Below are 14,989 nucleotides of genomic sequence, written 5' to 3'. Positions count from 1 at the left end.
AACAAGACTAGCCTGATGAAACCAAAATTCCAATATTTTGTATTTCTTAGACATGCGTCATTTTCCTCGCTTATCCTGAGCCTCAAATCTTGCAGGTGGGATTAATTGTTTTCCTGAACAATGGAACAGCTCTCTTCTTCTCAACTCCTTGCCCCGTGTTGTAGCAGGGTTCTTGGAACACCCTTTTTTGTGATATGCTTTAAAAAACTGAGGACCAATCAGTTATTACAGAGTTTACCGTTTATTACCAAGATTTAGAAAACGTACAAACAAGTTCACAGCTTAAGGTCGTCAGGCACAAGCCAGTTGAGAGAAGACAAGACTGGCCGAGTTTAGCTCCTGGCCATTCCCTTCTGGAAAGATATGACGTGTGAAGAGAAGCAAAATCTTGAACGTGAGCGGAGACTTGCACATTATGAATTACATTCATTTCAACAAGTTAAAAAACATGACAGCTTGATTTGGTTTGCATATAGGGATACAGTTTTAAACCAACTTTGCAAGCGCATACACACACATCGTGTCTTGCATGGTGAGATCACACGCCCGCCTGCCAACGGCATCTGCCGAGTACTTTCTGATCACCATCATCTCCTTGACAACAGTCAGCTTCACAGAAACACAATGATGTAGCCACACAATCCATACACATTTCTCCAGCATGTGAAGTACACAAGATTGGTAACACAGTTAAAAATCACACTTCCCGTTCCTATGCAAATCCAGCATTAGTTTTAATATCCAGATTTATGAAACCAGTGAAAACAGACTGGCATACCAAGATTTATTCCAAGTACAAAAAGTTTGTGTGAAATATTACTTTTTTTTCTTAAGGGACATCTTACTTATTATTGAAAAGAAGAGATGCATAGGCTACTTATTGATTGCCATAACCCCAGTCAACATCCTCTGAAATCTGAGAGCCGCTGAGAATCAACAGTTAACCTCACATGAAGTGCTTTGGCCAGCTTCTGATTTCCATGTACAAACTACTTTAGAAGAAGATTTACAATTTGAAGACAAGTTACTAAGAATTCACTACATGTAAACAATACAAGAGGGAAGCCCTCTACATACATATTTTCTTTTAAACTTTTAACAAAGATCTTTAAAAACATTATGTACATTGTACAATGACTTTTGTTTTGGCACTTTTTGCAAGAAAGGAGGAATAACAAAAAAAACATCCTACTTTAAAGACCAGACTCAATTTTTGTCTGATTTTTTTTTGTGACAGAGCAGTAGTAGAAATATTTCACAGGTCAGTATGGGTGGCGTTGAACACCAAATAAACATTAATATGATCCCATCATTTCTGAGATTATCATAGGTTTGACAATGTGTCTGCATAACACAATTTAATCGTCGGGAGAAATAGGGGAAGTCAACTGCTACAGTACATCAGATGAAATATACCAAACAGGAAAACAGAAATGTAAAAATCTCCCCAAGTCTAGTTTAGATTAAACATGTAAGAAATAGTGAAGTACTGCCAGCATAAAATCTTAACATAAAATTTCTCATGTATGGAACCAATTCTTGGCATTATTTAGTAAAAATATAAATGAGGAAATTACTTAAAACAAAAAATTATTCATTTTTCAAAAGCTGCTACAATTATCACTCTTCTGGGTTTCAATGTGTAGATCCTACAGTGAGCACGTTTCCTGAATTTCAGATTGTGTTACATGTGCAGAAAATAATGTACTGTACATACTTTCATCTAATACTGTCATGGCTCTTGTAAAACTCGTCTGTGTGTCTGTGAAGCCATTAAATGGCAGATGTGACGTCACAATTTGTATTGCAGATGACCATATAAAAGTAGCAAAAACAAAAAGAGGTTAAGGTAACACAGTGAAAACAGAATCCCTGTTTTTTTTATGGTATCTTCAGGGTGCTGCCATAAGCCTGTTGCACAACCACCTGCACGTTGTCTAGGATGAAGTCAAAAGCCATACTCCAAACAGACTCCACCGACTGCTGCATGAGCCTGCAAAGAAAAGATCCGGAATCAAGTTTATAGCCAAGAAGGGTTTCATGTACAAGGAATTTGCGTTAAACAAAATTGAAGAGCAAGCAATATGATTGAGAGAGTATATGAATGAAAAGAAAGAAGAAAAGAATGGCAGACAGAAGAATGGAGGAGGCTAAACTGCACGGCACTTACCTTTTCATATATTTTATGACCAAATCCAACATCTCCAGATCTTTGTCCTCTATCAGATCAGTGCAGTATTTCACCACTTGCAGGATGTCCTCCTCCATGGGATCTAAGTAAAAATGTAGCGAAGCAGTGATTAAAAATGCATTTCTGCAATCCCACAAACAACATGTGTCGACACTGTTGCAGAGCTGCACTTTGCTGCATACCCGTTATGGTGGTGATCCATTCGCGTAGGAGGGTTTTAATGTCTGTCAGGTCACAGGCTCCGGCTAATGCTGGAGCAGGACGAGGGATGAATTTACACAGAGATTCTGGGATGTCCGGTTTTGAGGAGGTGGATGTGGAGGGAGCGTTTTCAGTCTTGGAAGGGAAAAGACATAAGTCAAGTTCCAAAATTCCATAAATTGTCCATATTCACATACAGCCACCATGCAAAATACCTTAATCTTCATGTATGAAACCATTTATAGGCTCACCTTTACTGTGTTCATGGATTCCCGTGATGTTATGAGAGGTGGTAGGGTTTTGGCAGGGCTGTTTGTTGTGCGATGCCTCTTCATAGGCGAAGGTCCCTTTTTAAGCGGACTCACTGCGTTTTTTCTTTTGTAGCGACGCTTCACGCGACCAACGCCTGCCCCTGCTCCTGACTGTTTAAGCTGCAGCAGTGGATTCTTCAGCTCCACTGCAAAGAAACATAAGGGGGAACAAAATGATGTGCAGACAATTTGCATTGTGATAATAGAACAGAAAGCAAAGGACACTGCTTTGCAACAAAGTCACCTGGGGACTTACACAGTCTTGACTGAGCCTGGGCAGTTGTGCGGTTATAGGCAGACTTCAGTTCGTCCTGAAGCTCTTTGGGAAGGGCAGCGAAAACATCTGGATCAACCTGCGGTCAGACAGTCAAGAGACTAAGTGAAGCTAATTGTGGAGTCATAAACAAAGAGACTATCCAACACAGCTAGCGTTCATGATTGTGATGCATCTGTGTCTTTAGCATAACATGTGATTAAGCTGGTAAAAGATTTATAAAGTTGATTTTGGTAAATTCAGTAACCCAGGATTAGCCAAAAACCCATCTTTATCATTTACTTGATTTCCCAGGACACTGAGACATTTTTGTGTGTGTTAGAATTTAAATTAATACAAATTCAAAAACTTATAATAAAAGGCTATTTAAATTTTTTTTTTATTGTTCTTTGGATAGTAAAATGTAGTTACCTTGTTATATTCATTAAACTCACATCTCAACTCACTGCATTCCTACCTGTGAGAAGTTTGGAAGTTCCAGTACAATTCCCGGACTGTCTGGCTGGTTTGGAATCTGTAGGACCAAAGTTCCTACAGGTGCAGTGTTCAGCACAGGTCCAGAGGCGGGAGGACGAGGAGGTGAGGTTGGACAAGACTTCAGAGAGCCAGCCTGTGGAAGAGGAGCGGAGGTGTGTGGACTGGGGGAACGACAGTTGTTTGGTCTCCCATCCCGATGAGTCCAAGACTGCTCCACTTGTTCTCTCAGGTCCGCAGGCAGGGCGTCCAACACCGAATGATCAACCTTGGAAATCATAAAGAAACGCAGTTTGTTGAAACTGTATCACAGTTTGGTTCAATCAGAAATACCCTTCAAGCCCCTACCTGTGAAGGGGAAGGGACCTCAATACTGAAGTTAAGACGTGTTCGAGAGTTCTTCGGGGTTTGTCTGTGGACCTGCTCGTCCTTGCTCGTCCCCGGTACCGGCTCAGGAGGCGACAGAGGATGTGGAGCGGAGCCAGTTGATGAGGCTGTGGTTGAGAAAGTCTTTTCCTGGAGTGTGCTGTTGCCTGCAGCACCTACAACATTGATGTTGACCTCAATGGGTTTCACAGACAACATCAAAGATTAAAAAAGCTGAAACACAAAGAACTCAGACAAACCTCTGTTGTGGGTTTGGGCACTTTGTGCCTGGCCTCGTAACATCTCCTTGATGGAGCGTGTCCGGTGGCCTGTGGAGTCCTGGGGGAGAGAGTGATTTCCCTCGAGGAGCTGGACCTGGATGCCGACTCCTCTCAGGTCGTGGACCTGTAACTTCATGGCGTGGAACAGCTTGAGGACTGCAGTGGCAATCAGCTGACCACTATCAGTGGATTGAGCGAGCATCACAGTTCTGGCAGCAGGAGACAGATAAAAATGAGTCGACAGATGTAAAGAAGATATCATCCATCTCTAATCGTATACAGGGATGACAGTCTCTTACCTGGCTAGGTTATCACATATGCCATGGCCGCCGTATTTAGCAGACTCCAGCGGGGCTCCAACCTTGCGAACCATGACCTTGAGGGTAACTCTGCGACCCCGCAGGCCTGCCTCTTGTAGACGTCTCTGAACCTCCATGGACAAGTTAGTCAGGAAACACTCTGCCTCATCAATCTGGTGAAAGGTAGAACACAAGGGTTACAGAGAGACAGGTGGGGGGGGAAAAGAAAGAGAAGAGAAGACAAGGGAGAGAGAGCAAAGGTCTAACCTTTGTAAATCGTATGTTGTAATTCATCTCAGCCGAGACAGACTTTCTTTCCTTTTCGTAGCGGACGGGCCGGTCATCCAGCCCTCGGCAGAAACGGAAAAGGGTTTGTCCGGTCCGGGGTCCAAACCTCTTCTGCAGCTGAGATAGAGACACCTGCTGGAGGTCCCCACATGACCTCACAGAAATGGCAGCCAACTTCCTGCCCATAACAGGCCCAACACCTGGCGAAAGGAAATAAAGTTAACAATGTTGTCATTGCCTATAGATTTACCATCAGGTGGTGCTGTGTATCTACCTGGTAAGCTGGTCACTGGCAAGTCCCTGATGAAATCATCCACTTCCTCAGACTTAAGGAAGTGCTGCCCATCTGGCTTGGCCTTTCGCGTCGCCAGCCGAGCCAACAGGATGTTGGAGCCTGAAAAGACGTGCGTTGAGTTTGAATTTGTAAAACCACAAACACTGTTTTGTTTTTTAACAGTATAAAGATAAACTCACCCATGCCCACTGAGGCACAGCATCCCGTTTTCTCCCTGATGTCTGCTCTGATGGCTTTAGCTAGATCCTCTGGGTTGATGCTCAACTCAGCTAGCAGAGCAGAGACGTCTATCAACAACTCATCGCAGCTCAGAGCCTCAATATCATGGGTATAACTGCAAAGAACAAACGAGCGTGAGAAGAGCTTTGGGGTCATTTTGCATGTTTTTGCCTGCGACAGAGAAGGGAAGTTGAACGGGAGAGCAGGGAGTTGTTCTTACCCAGCCAGAGTCTCATACATGGTGAGAGCCACCTCTTTATAAGCCTCAAAATCATATGGGACGGACTGCAGCGAGGGGCACAACTGTTTCGCTTTGCCAAAAAACATCCCGTTCTTCACGCCCGCCTGCCTGTGAGAGACAACCCATTTATTTACAGCTTTAAAGGGAGAAAATGTTTGCTTGTATGTTACTTTTGCATTAAATTAGTCTTGAACAATAACATGCATTAACTTGATATCAAGTGGCCAGTGAGTCCAGTCAGACTGGCTCTCATGCACACCCGAGTGACAGGCACACAGAGAGGGGCAACGATGTGGCAGCCCACTGGAACTTGTACCAGTATTCCTGGTGACCAATATACCCATGGGAGTACAGCCTTTTTTGCTTTCTTTTTCTTTTTTTTGACCTGCTACACCCACTTGTTTCCACTGTGTGGTGATTTCCACAAACATATGGAATAACCAGTCAGTGGAAAAAACAGCCAGCGGGAAGAAAAAGTTTGGCCGTAAAACCTCATGTTCGGTGGCTCTGGCACATTTTCATGCCAATATTCCATCATACATACTGGTAACAACTATGGCATATTTTGATGTTTGCCGGCCCAACTGTAGGGAATTGGGCTTTTAGTCCACATAGTCTGTAAAGAGTTATCAAGATTTAAAAGTAGTCCTGACTGATCAAAATTTTTGTAATTAAGAATCATTAGACCGTATTTTTTGTTTTCAAATTTCCTTTCATATTTTTTTTTTGTAACTTGATTTGGGGCATATGGCATTAGTTTGCACATTTGTTCAAAAAACTAAAAAGCATTCAAAGACATTTTAAACGGCTAAATTAAAGTTTACAACTCAGACAGGACCTCTCTGGAATCCAACTGAAAGAAATCCATTGTTGTTATGAACTTTAATCCAGTACAAAATACATATAGCTGTGCTATATAGTGTGTGTTTATATCTTACCTCGCCTCATAACTGCAAGATGCGATCTCTGCCATTGACAGAGAGGCAACATCCTGGTCCACTCCGTTGGCATGAGAGTCGGGACACTCTTGTGAAGGAGTTCTGTGTAGATCCTCATCGTTCCTCCCTGAGAGTCCAAACAAGGGCAAGTTACAATAAAGTAGAACATGTACAGGACTGTGATAGTCAAGGTCAGGACTCTCCGGGACAAACGGTTACGGTGTGTGACAGTCTCACCTTGTTGAGGATGAGTCTGTTTCCTCTTGTAGTACTGCTGCTCCAGCTGAGGGTTGGCCCCAGGCCTCAGGGGTACTCTGCCCTTTCCACGGTTACTGGTCACAGCCACAGGCTTTCCTGCAAGAAAAATCACAAAATCTCAACTGGCCACAGTGACTGGATGTATGAGACTATTCTATGTAACAGACAGCTGCGTTCCATAGGAACAAAGTGAGCCTATGTTTCTCAAATGGCACATAATTTAAAAAGACCGTCTTACCTCTGAGGTCTGGTCGATGTCGGATCCCCACAGACACAAAGAAACAGTCCATGTCCACATGAAGAATACAAGATTTAACACTGGTGGCTGCCGATGTACCTGACATACAAAGATGGGACCATCATTAGATCAATCACAAAACAATAATTCAGAATCTAGTGTATCCCAAGGAATCCAGTTGGGACAGAAATGGGGGCTACACGAGTTTCATGAGTGCACTGGTTAACTCATAAATCAGGTGGGATGCAAATATTACAAATATTTAATATAATGAAGGGAAGACTTAAAGAGTACTGGTTTCCCCATACATTACATAACATTTTCTAAATGTGAAACACTTTAATCGACAGCTTACACTGGAGTGACTCAACACGCTTTGAAAATGAGAAGGTCTACAGCTGAATCTGAGAAGTTGTACTATATTGTACAGATCTTAGAACTGTGAACCTCCCTAATACACCCTTCCTTATCAAAAAGCAAATCAATTTTCACAAGAAAAGAGGGAACAAATTGAACCTTCCTGTGTTGTACCTTGACTGTCTGAAGAGCGTGGGGCCGCATATTTCCTCATTCTGTCTTTCCCGGGAAACGAGGCGCCCCCTGCTGCTTTTCGTTTGCTGTGCAGTTCGTTGACATACTCAGAAAAGCCGATCCTCCACGTGGAGATCTGGTGTAAACGTGAGTGCGAGTAGAAGTCCGAGATCAAGTCACCCGTCTGTGCCAGCAGCTGCACCGAGGACTTTGACGGTGACGATAATGGCTTATCAGTGGGAGGGTCGGGTTTGGCTGCTGCGTCGGCTGCGTTGATTGAGGCAGGATCTGATGAGAAGGCATGGTGGTGACTTCCGTTCAGTCGAACGGGAGAATGTGAAAGAGAGTGAGATGCAGGGGAGAGAGGAGTCTTTTCAGGGTGTGAATCACCTGGATTAGATGACTGCAGCTGTTTGGGGAGCAGGTGGGGTTCGGTGGCCTTTACAGCCTCCTGGTAGGTGGGTGGTAGAGGGTTAGGCCTCTGCTCGTCGGCTCCCTCTGAGCAGGATCGCTCCAGAGAGCCAAGGGACTGGTCGGATTGCTTTGGAGGACTGTGGGGAAATTCATACGGGTCGGGTTTGGTCTGAAACTGTACAGGACGACTCACAGGTTTATTCTCTGGACTCTTAACTCTGCAGTCAGGCAGTTCCTTGCCAGCAGAGGGTTGGTCTGTAACAGGAGACAGGTCCTCTGGCTTTAAGGCACCATTTACAGGATGGATATGTCCATTGGTCAGAGGTGCTCCCTTCACCACCTGCGGGTAAAGATTCTCGCCGCACCCCTGCAGTTCATTCATTTTCGAATGGCTCATCATCACATCCACTGAGGTCTGCAACAATCCGTTTCTGTGAGACAAAGAGATGATTGCCAAGTGTGTTAATGTCACAACATTTTCAAATGATGTGGGAAATCTAACAAAACTATCAGACAAATTGTCGCTCCCTTTCATTAATTTCACATACTCACAATTTTAATTCCCCATCTTTGCTGCCACTTGGGTAGGTGTTGTAAGAAGAGTTGGTCTGGGGTTGTGTTTGGCCGGCTCTCTGGTGCTGGAGACTGGGATGAGGTGTTTGAAGAGGAGACTGTGGGGGCTTTGTTGAGCTTGGGTTAGACAGTGGGTGGGTATGTAAAGGGCTCCTGTGTCTGGGCTCTATGTTGAGGCAACTGGATGCTAAGTGACTTGGCTGGGAGTTAATAATGCAAGCAGCGGCGCTGCGCTGGATGGAATGAGGTTTGACGTTGTCCTGGTAATGCTTGCTGTGGCTGGGGGAAGGGTTGGCGTCATTCTGGAAGCGGGATGAGGACTGCTCATGGCTCGGGACAGAGTGCTGAGCGCTGCGCTGTGGCAGATGAAGCTTCTGGTGGACGCTGGGCTGCAGCGGCCCGTGGCTCGGCCCTGCAATCTCTGAGGCCTGAGGTCGCAGAGTCATAACGGGGAAGAGTGCGCCTTTCTGTTTGCCGTACAGCTGGTACTGCAGGTAAGGCAGGAGATGCCCAGCCTTGACACTATTTTCAAACAGACAACAAGATTAACAGAGATTTTTAGCAAAAATTGTGAGATATAAATAATTGTACATGAACCCATGAAATTTGTAAACCCACCTGTCCGTGATCCACTCTGGCCTGATGACCTTTTCCCCTTTGAGTTCCTGAATTTTGCTGTTGGGCAAGTTGTTGGCGATGATGTGTGTGGTCTTGGAGCGAGAGTAATAGACGTGGAACTGGCCACCGTGCAGCATCATCAGTCTGCGGAGCTCGTCTGCACTTGGATCTGCTCTCAGTGAATAAAACAGTGAGACAAGAAAATGATAATGTCAGCTTCCTAAGTCATCGAATCTCGATGTCTTAAATCTGTATGATTAGTCCAGTGTGTGCTACGCATGTCAGTTAATGCACCTCAAAGGAAGTGGCTTTTGTATATTGCACCCAAGAACAACCCCTGATGCTCCGATATCAGATACTCCACCACCCTGCCCTTCAGACTGCGAAGCACCGACTGAAGGAATGATGAAGGGGAAGTAGACGGACTAACTAATGCAATGTTAAATCATGGAACGTAGCATCGCATTAACCTGTGTATCCATTGACATAAATGGCCACTCCGCTGAAGAGGTGGGAGCATATGCCTTGCTTCTGCTTTTCCCTGGGGGCGTCGAGTTTAAACTGCTCGTCCAGCTTAGAGACTTTGGCCGCCATGTACCCGCCCTGCACACACACGAAGGGAGAGAGCAGCGACAGAAGAAGGTCAATCACATTCAGATTATTCACACCTGCCATACATGTGCAGAAAGCCCAGAGCTGAAACTGACACGTTGAACAAATCAAACCTTGTTACCAACACAAATGCAAATAATTAGAGTTTCTTGAGGTTTCCTGTTTCCTGCACTCTCCTTCACAGACTGTACAGACCCCTATCAATGTGTATGACTTTTAATGGATGATTCATGTGTACATGGGCGGCTCAGGAAGCAGAGAGGTCGTCCACAAACTGGAAGGTCAGTGGTCCGATCCCCGCTTCTCCGACAAGACACGGACACTACTGGCTCTGATGGTTATTCCAGCAGTGTATGAATGTGACAGAAAAAGTGTGGAATGGGTGAATGTAACTTGAACTGTAAAAGCACTTTGAGTGGTCCATAAGACTAGAAGAGTGCTATACTTTATAAATAGAGTCCATTTACATCTAGCCGTGTGCGTGCGTGCATGCGTGGCTCAATAACAATGAGAGAGCAGGGGGGGTAGAACACGGTGGTCGACTTCTCGTTTGCTGTAAGGTGCACTATGAATATCTCTTCTACTAACTGCATCACGTGTCTCCATACTAGGGGGTAATTTTGTGTTCCAGCACTCACCCTCTCAGCCCAACCATTGTCACCACTGGCACTGGCTCTCTTGTTAGCCCACCCATCTCGACTCATACTGAGCTGCCTGAAAACACACAAGAGGAGCTCATAGAGAAAAACACTGAATAATACACAACAGAGTCACAGCAAAGTAATTCATGAATCTTATCAAAATGGACTAATGTGATTATCATGCACACACACACACATCTTCCTGTACAAAATGGGTGGCAACAATATTTTTAATAACTGACTTGTTAATCAAGTGTATGATGGAGAGGTCAGTTTTTTTCCACTTGTTTACAGGGGCTTTAAAAGACAAACAGCGACGCGGGCGACAACTGATATCCAAGGTTGCCGTGTTATGAATTTCCTTTTTCTGGAGAATCGTTAGCTCGACATAAATGTTTGGCATATGACCCATTTTAAAAATTGCCATCAGCAATTTACCAATCCCCCCCCCCCCCCCCCCCCCCCCCCCCCCATAACATTCAAGCTTTAAGTTGCTCCCTCCATCTCTTGTTGTTGTTGTCTTCTTTGAGATTGTCCACAGGCTTCTCTGTTTGGGTCTGATGTTCACAAATGGCTGTTATTAAAAGTGGATAACATGCTTTCTTTTGCCCACAAGGACCTGAATGGAAAACTTTTCTTTCAGCAATCATGTGATGTCATATCCATACAGTAGCCTTTCTTTCTGTGTTTGTACATAACTTTGTCCCTTGCTCCACAGTTGTTGTTTTTTTTTAATGGCATCTCTACCATAATGAAGTGAATTTTATTCGTTGTCATTTTCTTGCTGCAGGTCTTGTTTTGTAAAATGTGGCTAGGAAAGTTGTGTTTGGTTTGAATCGTGACATCGGTCGTGGTGGAGAAGGGCACATGCCCGGGCAGCTCCTCTGCCGCTGACAGGCAGCTAACGCTCGGCTACAACGGAGCCCCATGTGGCTGCTCACATCGTGCTAACACGGTGAGCTGGCTACTGTAACAAAAAGAGAAAAAGAGACCAGACGACGATGGGGCAATCAATGATGCATGCGGCTGCGCCTCGGCGCCACGGGCAACATCGTGTCAATTCCGGGGAGGCAGCGGCACACGAGTGGTGTCGCCTGGTCTCTACTCTCCCCGGCGACAGTCACTGCTGAGGGGGGGGGGAGAACGAGCTCCAAAAACAATGGACCAGGTCGGTGAGACTGGGACTTCACGCCGGTCACGTTGGTAAACAAACAGCGGTGCTGGACGACTGCTCCCTGACAGCGCGGCACAAGTCGCTTGGTGGTTTCTTTACCTTTTCTCCTGTTCAGACTATTTGGTGGCCACGGACTTCTTCTTCTTCTTCTTCTTCTTCTTCTTCTTCTTCTCTGCAGATCGGCACGAGCGTCGTGTGCGCACCGATGAGACGAGGTGAGAGCCCGGAGCGAAGCAAAGAGGGGGGGGCAACAACCTCCAGACAGTTAGCTCGACTCCTCGGCCTCGACCTGCTCCGGAGAAGCCCCGTCAGACGAGCCGAGATCCCCTTCTTCTGTCACGCTGCCGTGCCATGTCCTCTTCAACACTGTCGCTCAGCCTCCCGGTCCTCCTGCTCCATTTCCACCGCCCGATCTGATCCCTTCTTTCTCTCCTGCGAGCGCTGTCAAGGCGAGGGAGGCGACATGTGGTAGTTTCCGGAGGAAAATTTTCAAAATAAAATATTTGATTTAATTTGATTTGAGATTTTTGTTACATTTCTCAGGACCTCTTATGAACCCAGGAACATCCATTGGCCCCAGGTTTACATCATGTCATTTAGGTCTACATTATTCGATTCATCGATTTGCACCGTAGTGTATGATTTTACAGAGGGAGATATTGGAAATAACTTTTTAGTTGTACTGACATAGAAATTAGAAATCATATATTACTATTATTACATCAATAACAATACAAAACAATATATTGTGTGGGGGTGAGAGTATGTTTGTGATAAGAGACAAATGCTTTCAATAATGAAAAAATATATAGATAATGTTTTTTAGTTTTGTTATGAACATAATACATAAAGGTTAAACTTAATTATATTTTCCGCAAACTGGTTCATGTTTATTTAATGTTCTTGTGTTTGAAAAAATATTGCCAAATCATCAATCTCATTTTTTTAACTCTCTTCAAAAAGCTGCATTTTATTTTCAAAAACGAGTGCGCTCAACTTCCGGTTTCCTTGAAGCCGTTCTCGGCTAGCTTGGTGCAGCTCGTCGCCCGGCTCCTTGTTCTTTTCCTCCAAGTTGTGTTGTAATTCCGCCGCTGTGCGGGCTGACGAGTCCATGACACGTGAAATGACTGGCGTCCGCTAGAGCTGTGGAGCTCGACAAAGTTTTTAGAACCACCCTCACTGAAACTTTCCCACCCGGACTCAGTCACCGGGTCAGTAACGAACAAGCGGGTCGCTGGAGTCGACGAGTCGTGGTTGTCGCACTCTTTGACCGACTGCTAACCTTTGACGATGTGTTAAACCAGGAGAGGAGGGGGATCATACTCCCACGCTGCTTGGTTCAGACAGTCGACAGAGAACAGTCTAGTAGTTTTTTGGTTTTTTTTACACGATCATTTATTTATATATTTGTTTCTGTCTGCCGTGTGTACTGTCTGGCTCCAGAGTGCGGGTGTCCTCAGACGGCCCCCGCGCGCAGGCAGCTGAAGGCCGTGACGCAGAGACACGTGTCGGATGAACGAGCCCAGCAGCGCAGGCTGTTAACTGGTGACGTGCGGGGACGATCCGGTTCTTTTGAACGGATTGAGCCGAGTTCCTGCCTGAGATCTTTTGAATGTTGTGAACAAATGTCAGTATCTATTATAAACTAGCCCTGGACTGGGAAAGAAATTCTGGCTTTGACTGTATTTTTATTGTAAGAATGCGTCCATGAGTTCTAGATGAAGCCACGTGCCCACATCTGTAATTGTAAAGCTCCAGTCTTTTGACAAAGGGGGTACTGATCAAGTTAAGGCAAAGAAGGCAATTGTCTGGGGCTTCCAAGAACAGCTGATGGCTTTGATCCCCTGTAAGAATCTTCTTGTGAGAATCCCCTTAAAGGGGCAGTAAGCGATTTAGGAGAAAGCTCGTCTCTCCTTCTTTGTTGTTAATGATGATTTTACTGCACCGACCGGGCCGTGAACTAGGCCAAAACCCCTGAGATGAGCATGCGTCGCTAGCACGTCTCTTAACGTGTCGGGGAGTGATGTTTACTTGAACTGCACACAGTGTTGTGAGGTGCGGTCCGCACCATTTTTTTGGTTTTCAATCGACAGAACCAGGACTACGCCGAAAAACCTGAGTTTTTTTTCCAGCGGACACACAGAACCGACAACTAACAAACCGTGAGTAAATATTTGCAGATGTTTACAAAATGTATATTGGTTTAAAATCGTACAGGAGACTACAACGACATAACTAACAAGGCCCCCAGTTCAATGTAAGTCCCTTTTTACCTGGAGCCCCCGAAGCCCCTTGAAACGCCCTTGGGAAGAGGTTGTGATTGAAAATTGAACCAAATAGTTCTGACCTGGTCAGAACTGGTCCTGCTCACTGTCCAATTATAACCCAAGAGCCAACCGTCCCTTTTTGAACGGCTCTTCAAATTAAACCTGAGCCATAAGAGCCGGCTCACTTCAAAGGGCCATATTTCCCATCACTACCTTGGATACGGTAGTCCTCTCAGACACATAATCACACTGTGACAATACAACTCCTGTAGCCTGCAGTCAGAAAAAAAAGAAGATATTTTAATCCATAGTCACGACTGCTGTGCATTTTCACGTTTGCCAGGAGCTCACTGAATGGATTTGATCATCATGCGGTGAAATAAGGTCACTGACAGCCTCAGTTCAGTGTCCTTATCTGCTACTTGTGGCTTGGCTGATCTGAATTGGATTCATTTGACACTTGATTTATCTGCCCTTCCAGCAAGGCAGCAAATGATGCATTTATTCATTTTAATTAATTAGCTAATTAATTAAAGTAGTGAAATGAAATAGATAATAATCAAATATCTGGTGCTGGATAGGTTTTGAAAAGTAAAGCCCATTTCATTCGGAAACCAGGATTCATTCTATTGACCCGAGGCTTGTTGTGTCCTGAAGTGCCTCCTTATTGGTTGCTCTCTGTTGCTATGGTACCAGACGTTGGATGCTGAAGTTTCGTGTGCGACTTCTGTGTGGTGTTGCAGGATGAAGAATAATTGCAGAGACGGTGTGTGTGTGCGCGCGAACGAGAGAGAGAAAGTGAGAACTCTGGACTGCCTAATGAGTCTGAATCACACACACCGTCACTCACACCTTGTGTGTGTGTGTGTGTGTGTGTGTGTGTGTGTGTGTGTGTGTTGTGTGTGTGTGTGTGCACGCGTGTCAGTGATGGCAAGAAAAAGAGTCAGAGATAAATAACAACCTATAGGTTCCTCTTCTTTTCCAAATGCACGAATGTCAGCGGAGTTATGATCACTATCAAGAGATTTTAAAATGACACAGTAAGTAAATAGGTGAATATTGTGACTTCTTTCCAACCTCGGGGAGAAATCTGTGGATCGACTTGTAACTGGTAAAGATGACACACTGGAGGACAGAGGATCCCTTTGTGTCGTCCAGTCATTTTGGGAAATTATGCGAACATCACAGTATCGAGAATTTGCTTACTGTACGTGTACACCTACACTCAATTGCCAGTTTATTAGGTACTCCTCACTGAAGCTAATGCAGTATAATATAAGACTGC

The 14,989-nt window shown here is 44.9% G+C and overlaps 2 protein-coding genes across 4 annotated transcripts in view; one reads left to right on the top strand and one right to left on the bottom strand.

Annotated features, from left to right (window-relative positions):
• Positions 1 to 222: 222 nt before the first annotated feature.
• Positions 223 to 11,890, bottom strand: rev1 (REV1 DNA directed polymerase). The gene is made up of 22 exons (XM_035651262.2): positions 11,537 to 11,890; positions 10,261 to 10,336; positions 9,481 to 9,613; positions 9,011 to 9,179; positions 8,372 to 8,914; positions 7,406 to 8,250; positions 6,875 to 6,973; positions 6,616 to 6,732; positions 6,379 to 6,505; positions 5,420 to 5,548; positions 5,160 to 5,314; positions 4,960 to 5,079; positions 4,665 to 4,885; positions 4,398 to 4,570; positions 4,078 to 4,307; positions 3,800 to 3,993; positions 3,435 to 3,719; positions 2,960 to 3,056; positions 2,644 to 2,849; positions 2,374 to 2,527; positions 2,171 to 2,273; positions 223 to 1,993 (listed from the first exon to the last, which is right to left on the bottom strand). The coding sequence occupies exons 2-22, from the start codon at positions 10,324 to 10,326 to the stop codon at positions 1,882 to 1,884; spliced, it is 4,278 nt and encodes a 1,425-aa protein (XP_035507155.1). The 5' UTR covers positions 10,327 to 10,336; positions 11,537 to 11,890; the 3' UTR covers positions 223 to 1,881.
• Positions 11,891 to 12,447: 557 nt separating this feature from the next.
• Positions 12,448 to 14,989, top strand: part of arhgef7a (Rho guanine nucleotide exchange factor (GEF) 7a) — a 44,734-nt gene continuing 42,192 nt past the window's right edge. For 2 of the 3 annotated variants that reach the window (XM_035651270.2, XM_035651269.2), the window contains exon 1: positions 12,450 to 13,599. The gene's annotated coding sequence lies outside the window, so the exon portion shown is untranslated. Of the gene's footprint in view, positions 13,600 to 14,989 lie in introns of all 3 variants that reach the window. The other variant, XM_047337186.1, reaches the window with a different exon arrangement.

The sequence above is a fragment of the Scophthalmus maximus genome, chromosome 14, assembly GCF_022379125.1.
Source record: "Scophthalmus maximus strain ysfricsl-2021 chromosome 14, ASM2237912v1, whole genome shotgun sequence".
NCBI lineage: Eukaryota > Metazoa > Chordata > Actinopteri > Pleuronectiformes > Scophthalmidae > Scophthalmus > Scophthalmus maximus.
The sequence above is the reverse complement of the archived record's forward strand: the minus strand, read 5'-3'. Positions and strand labels throughout refer to the sequence as shown.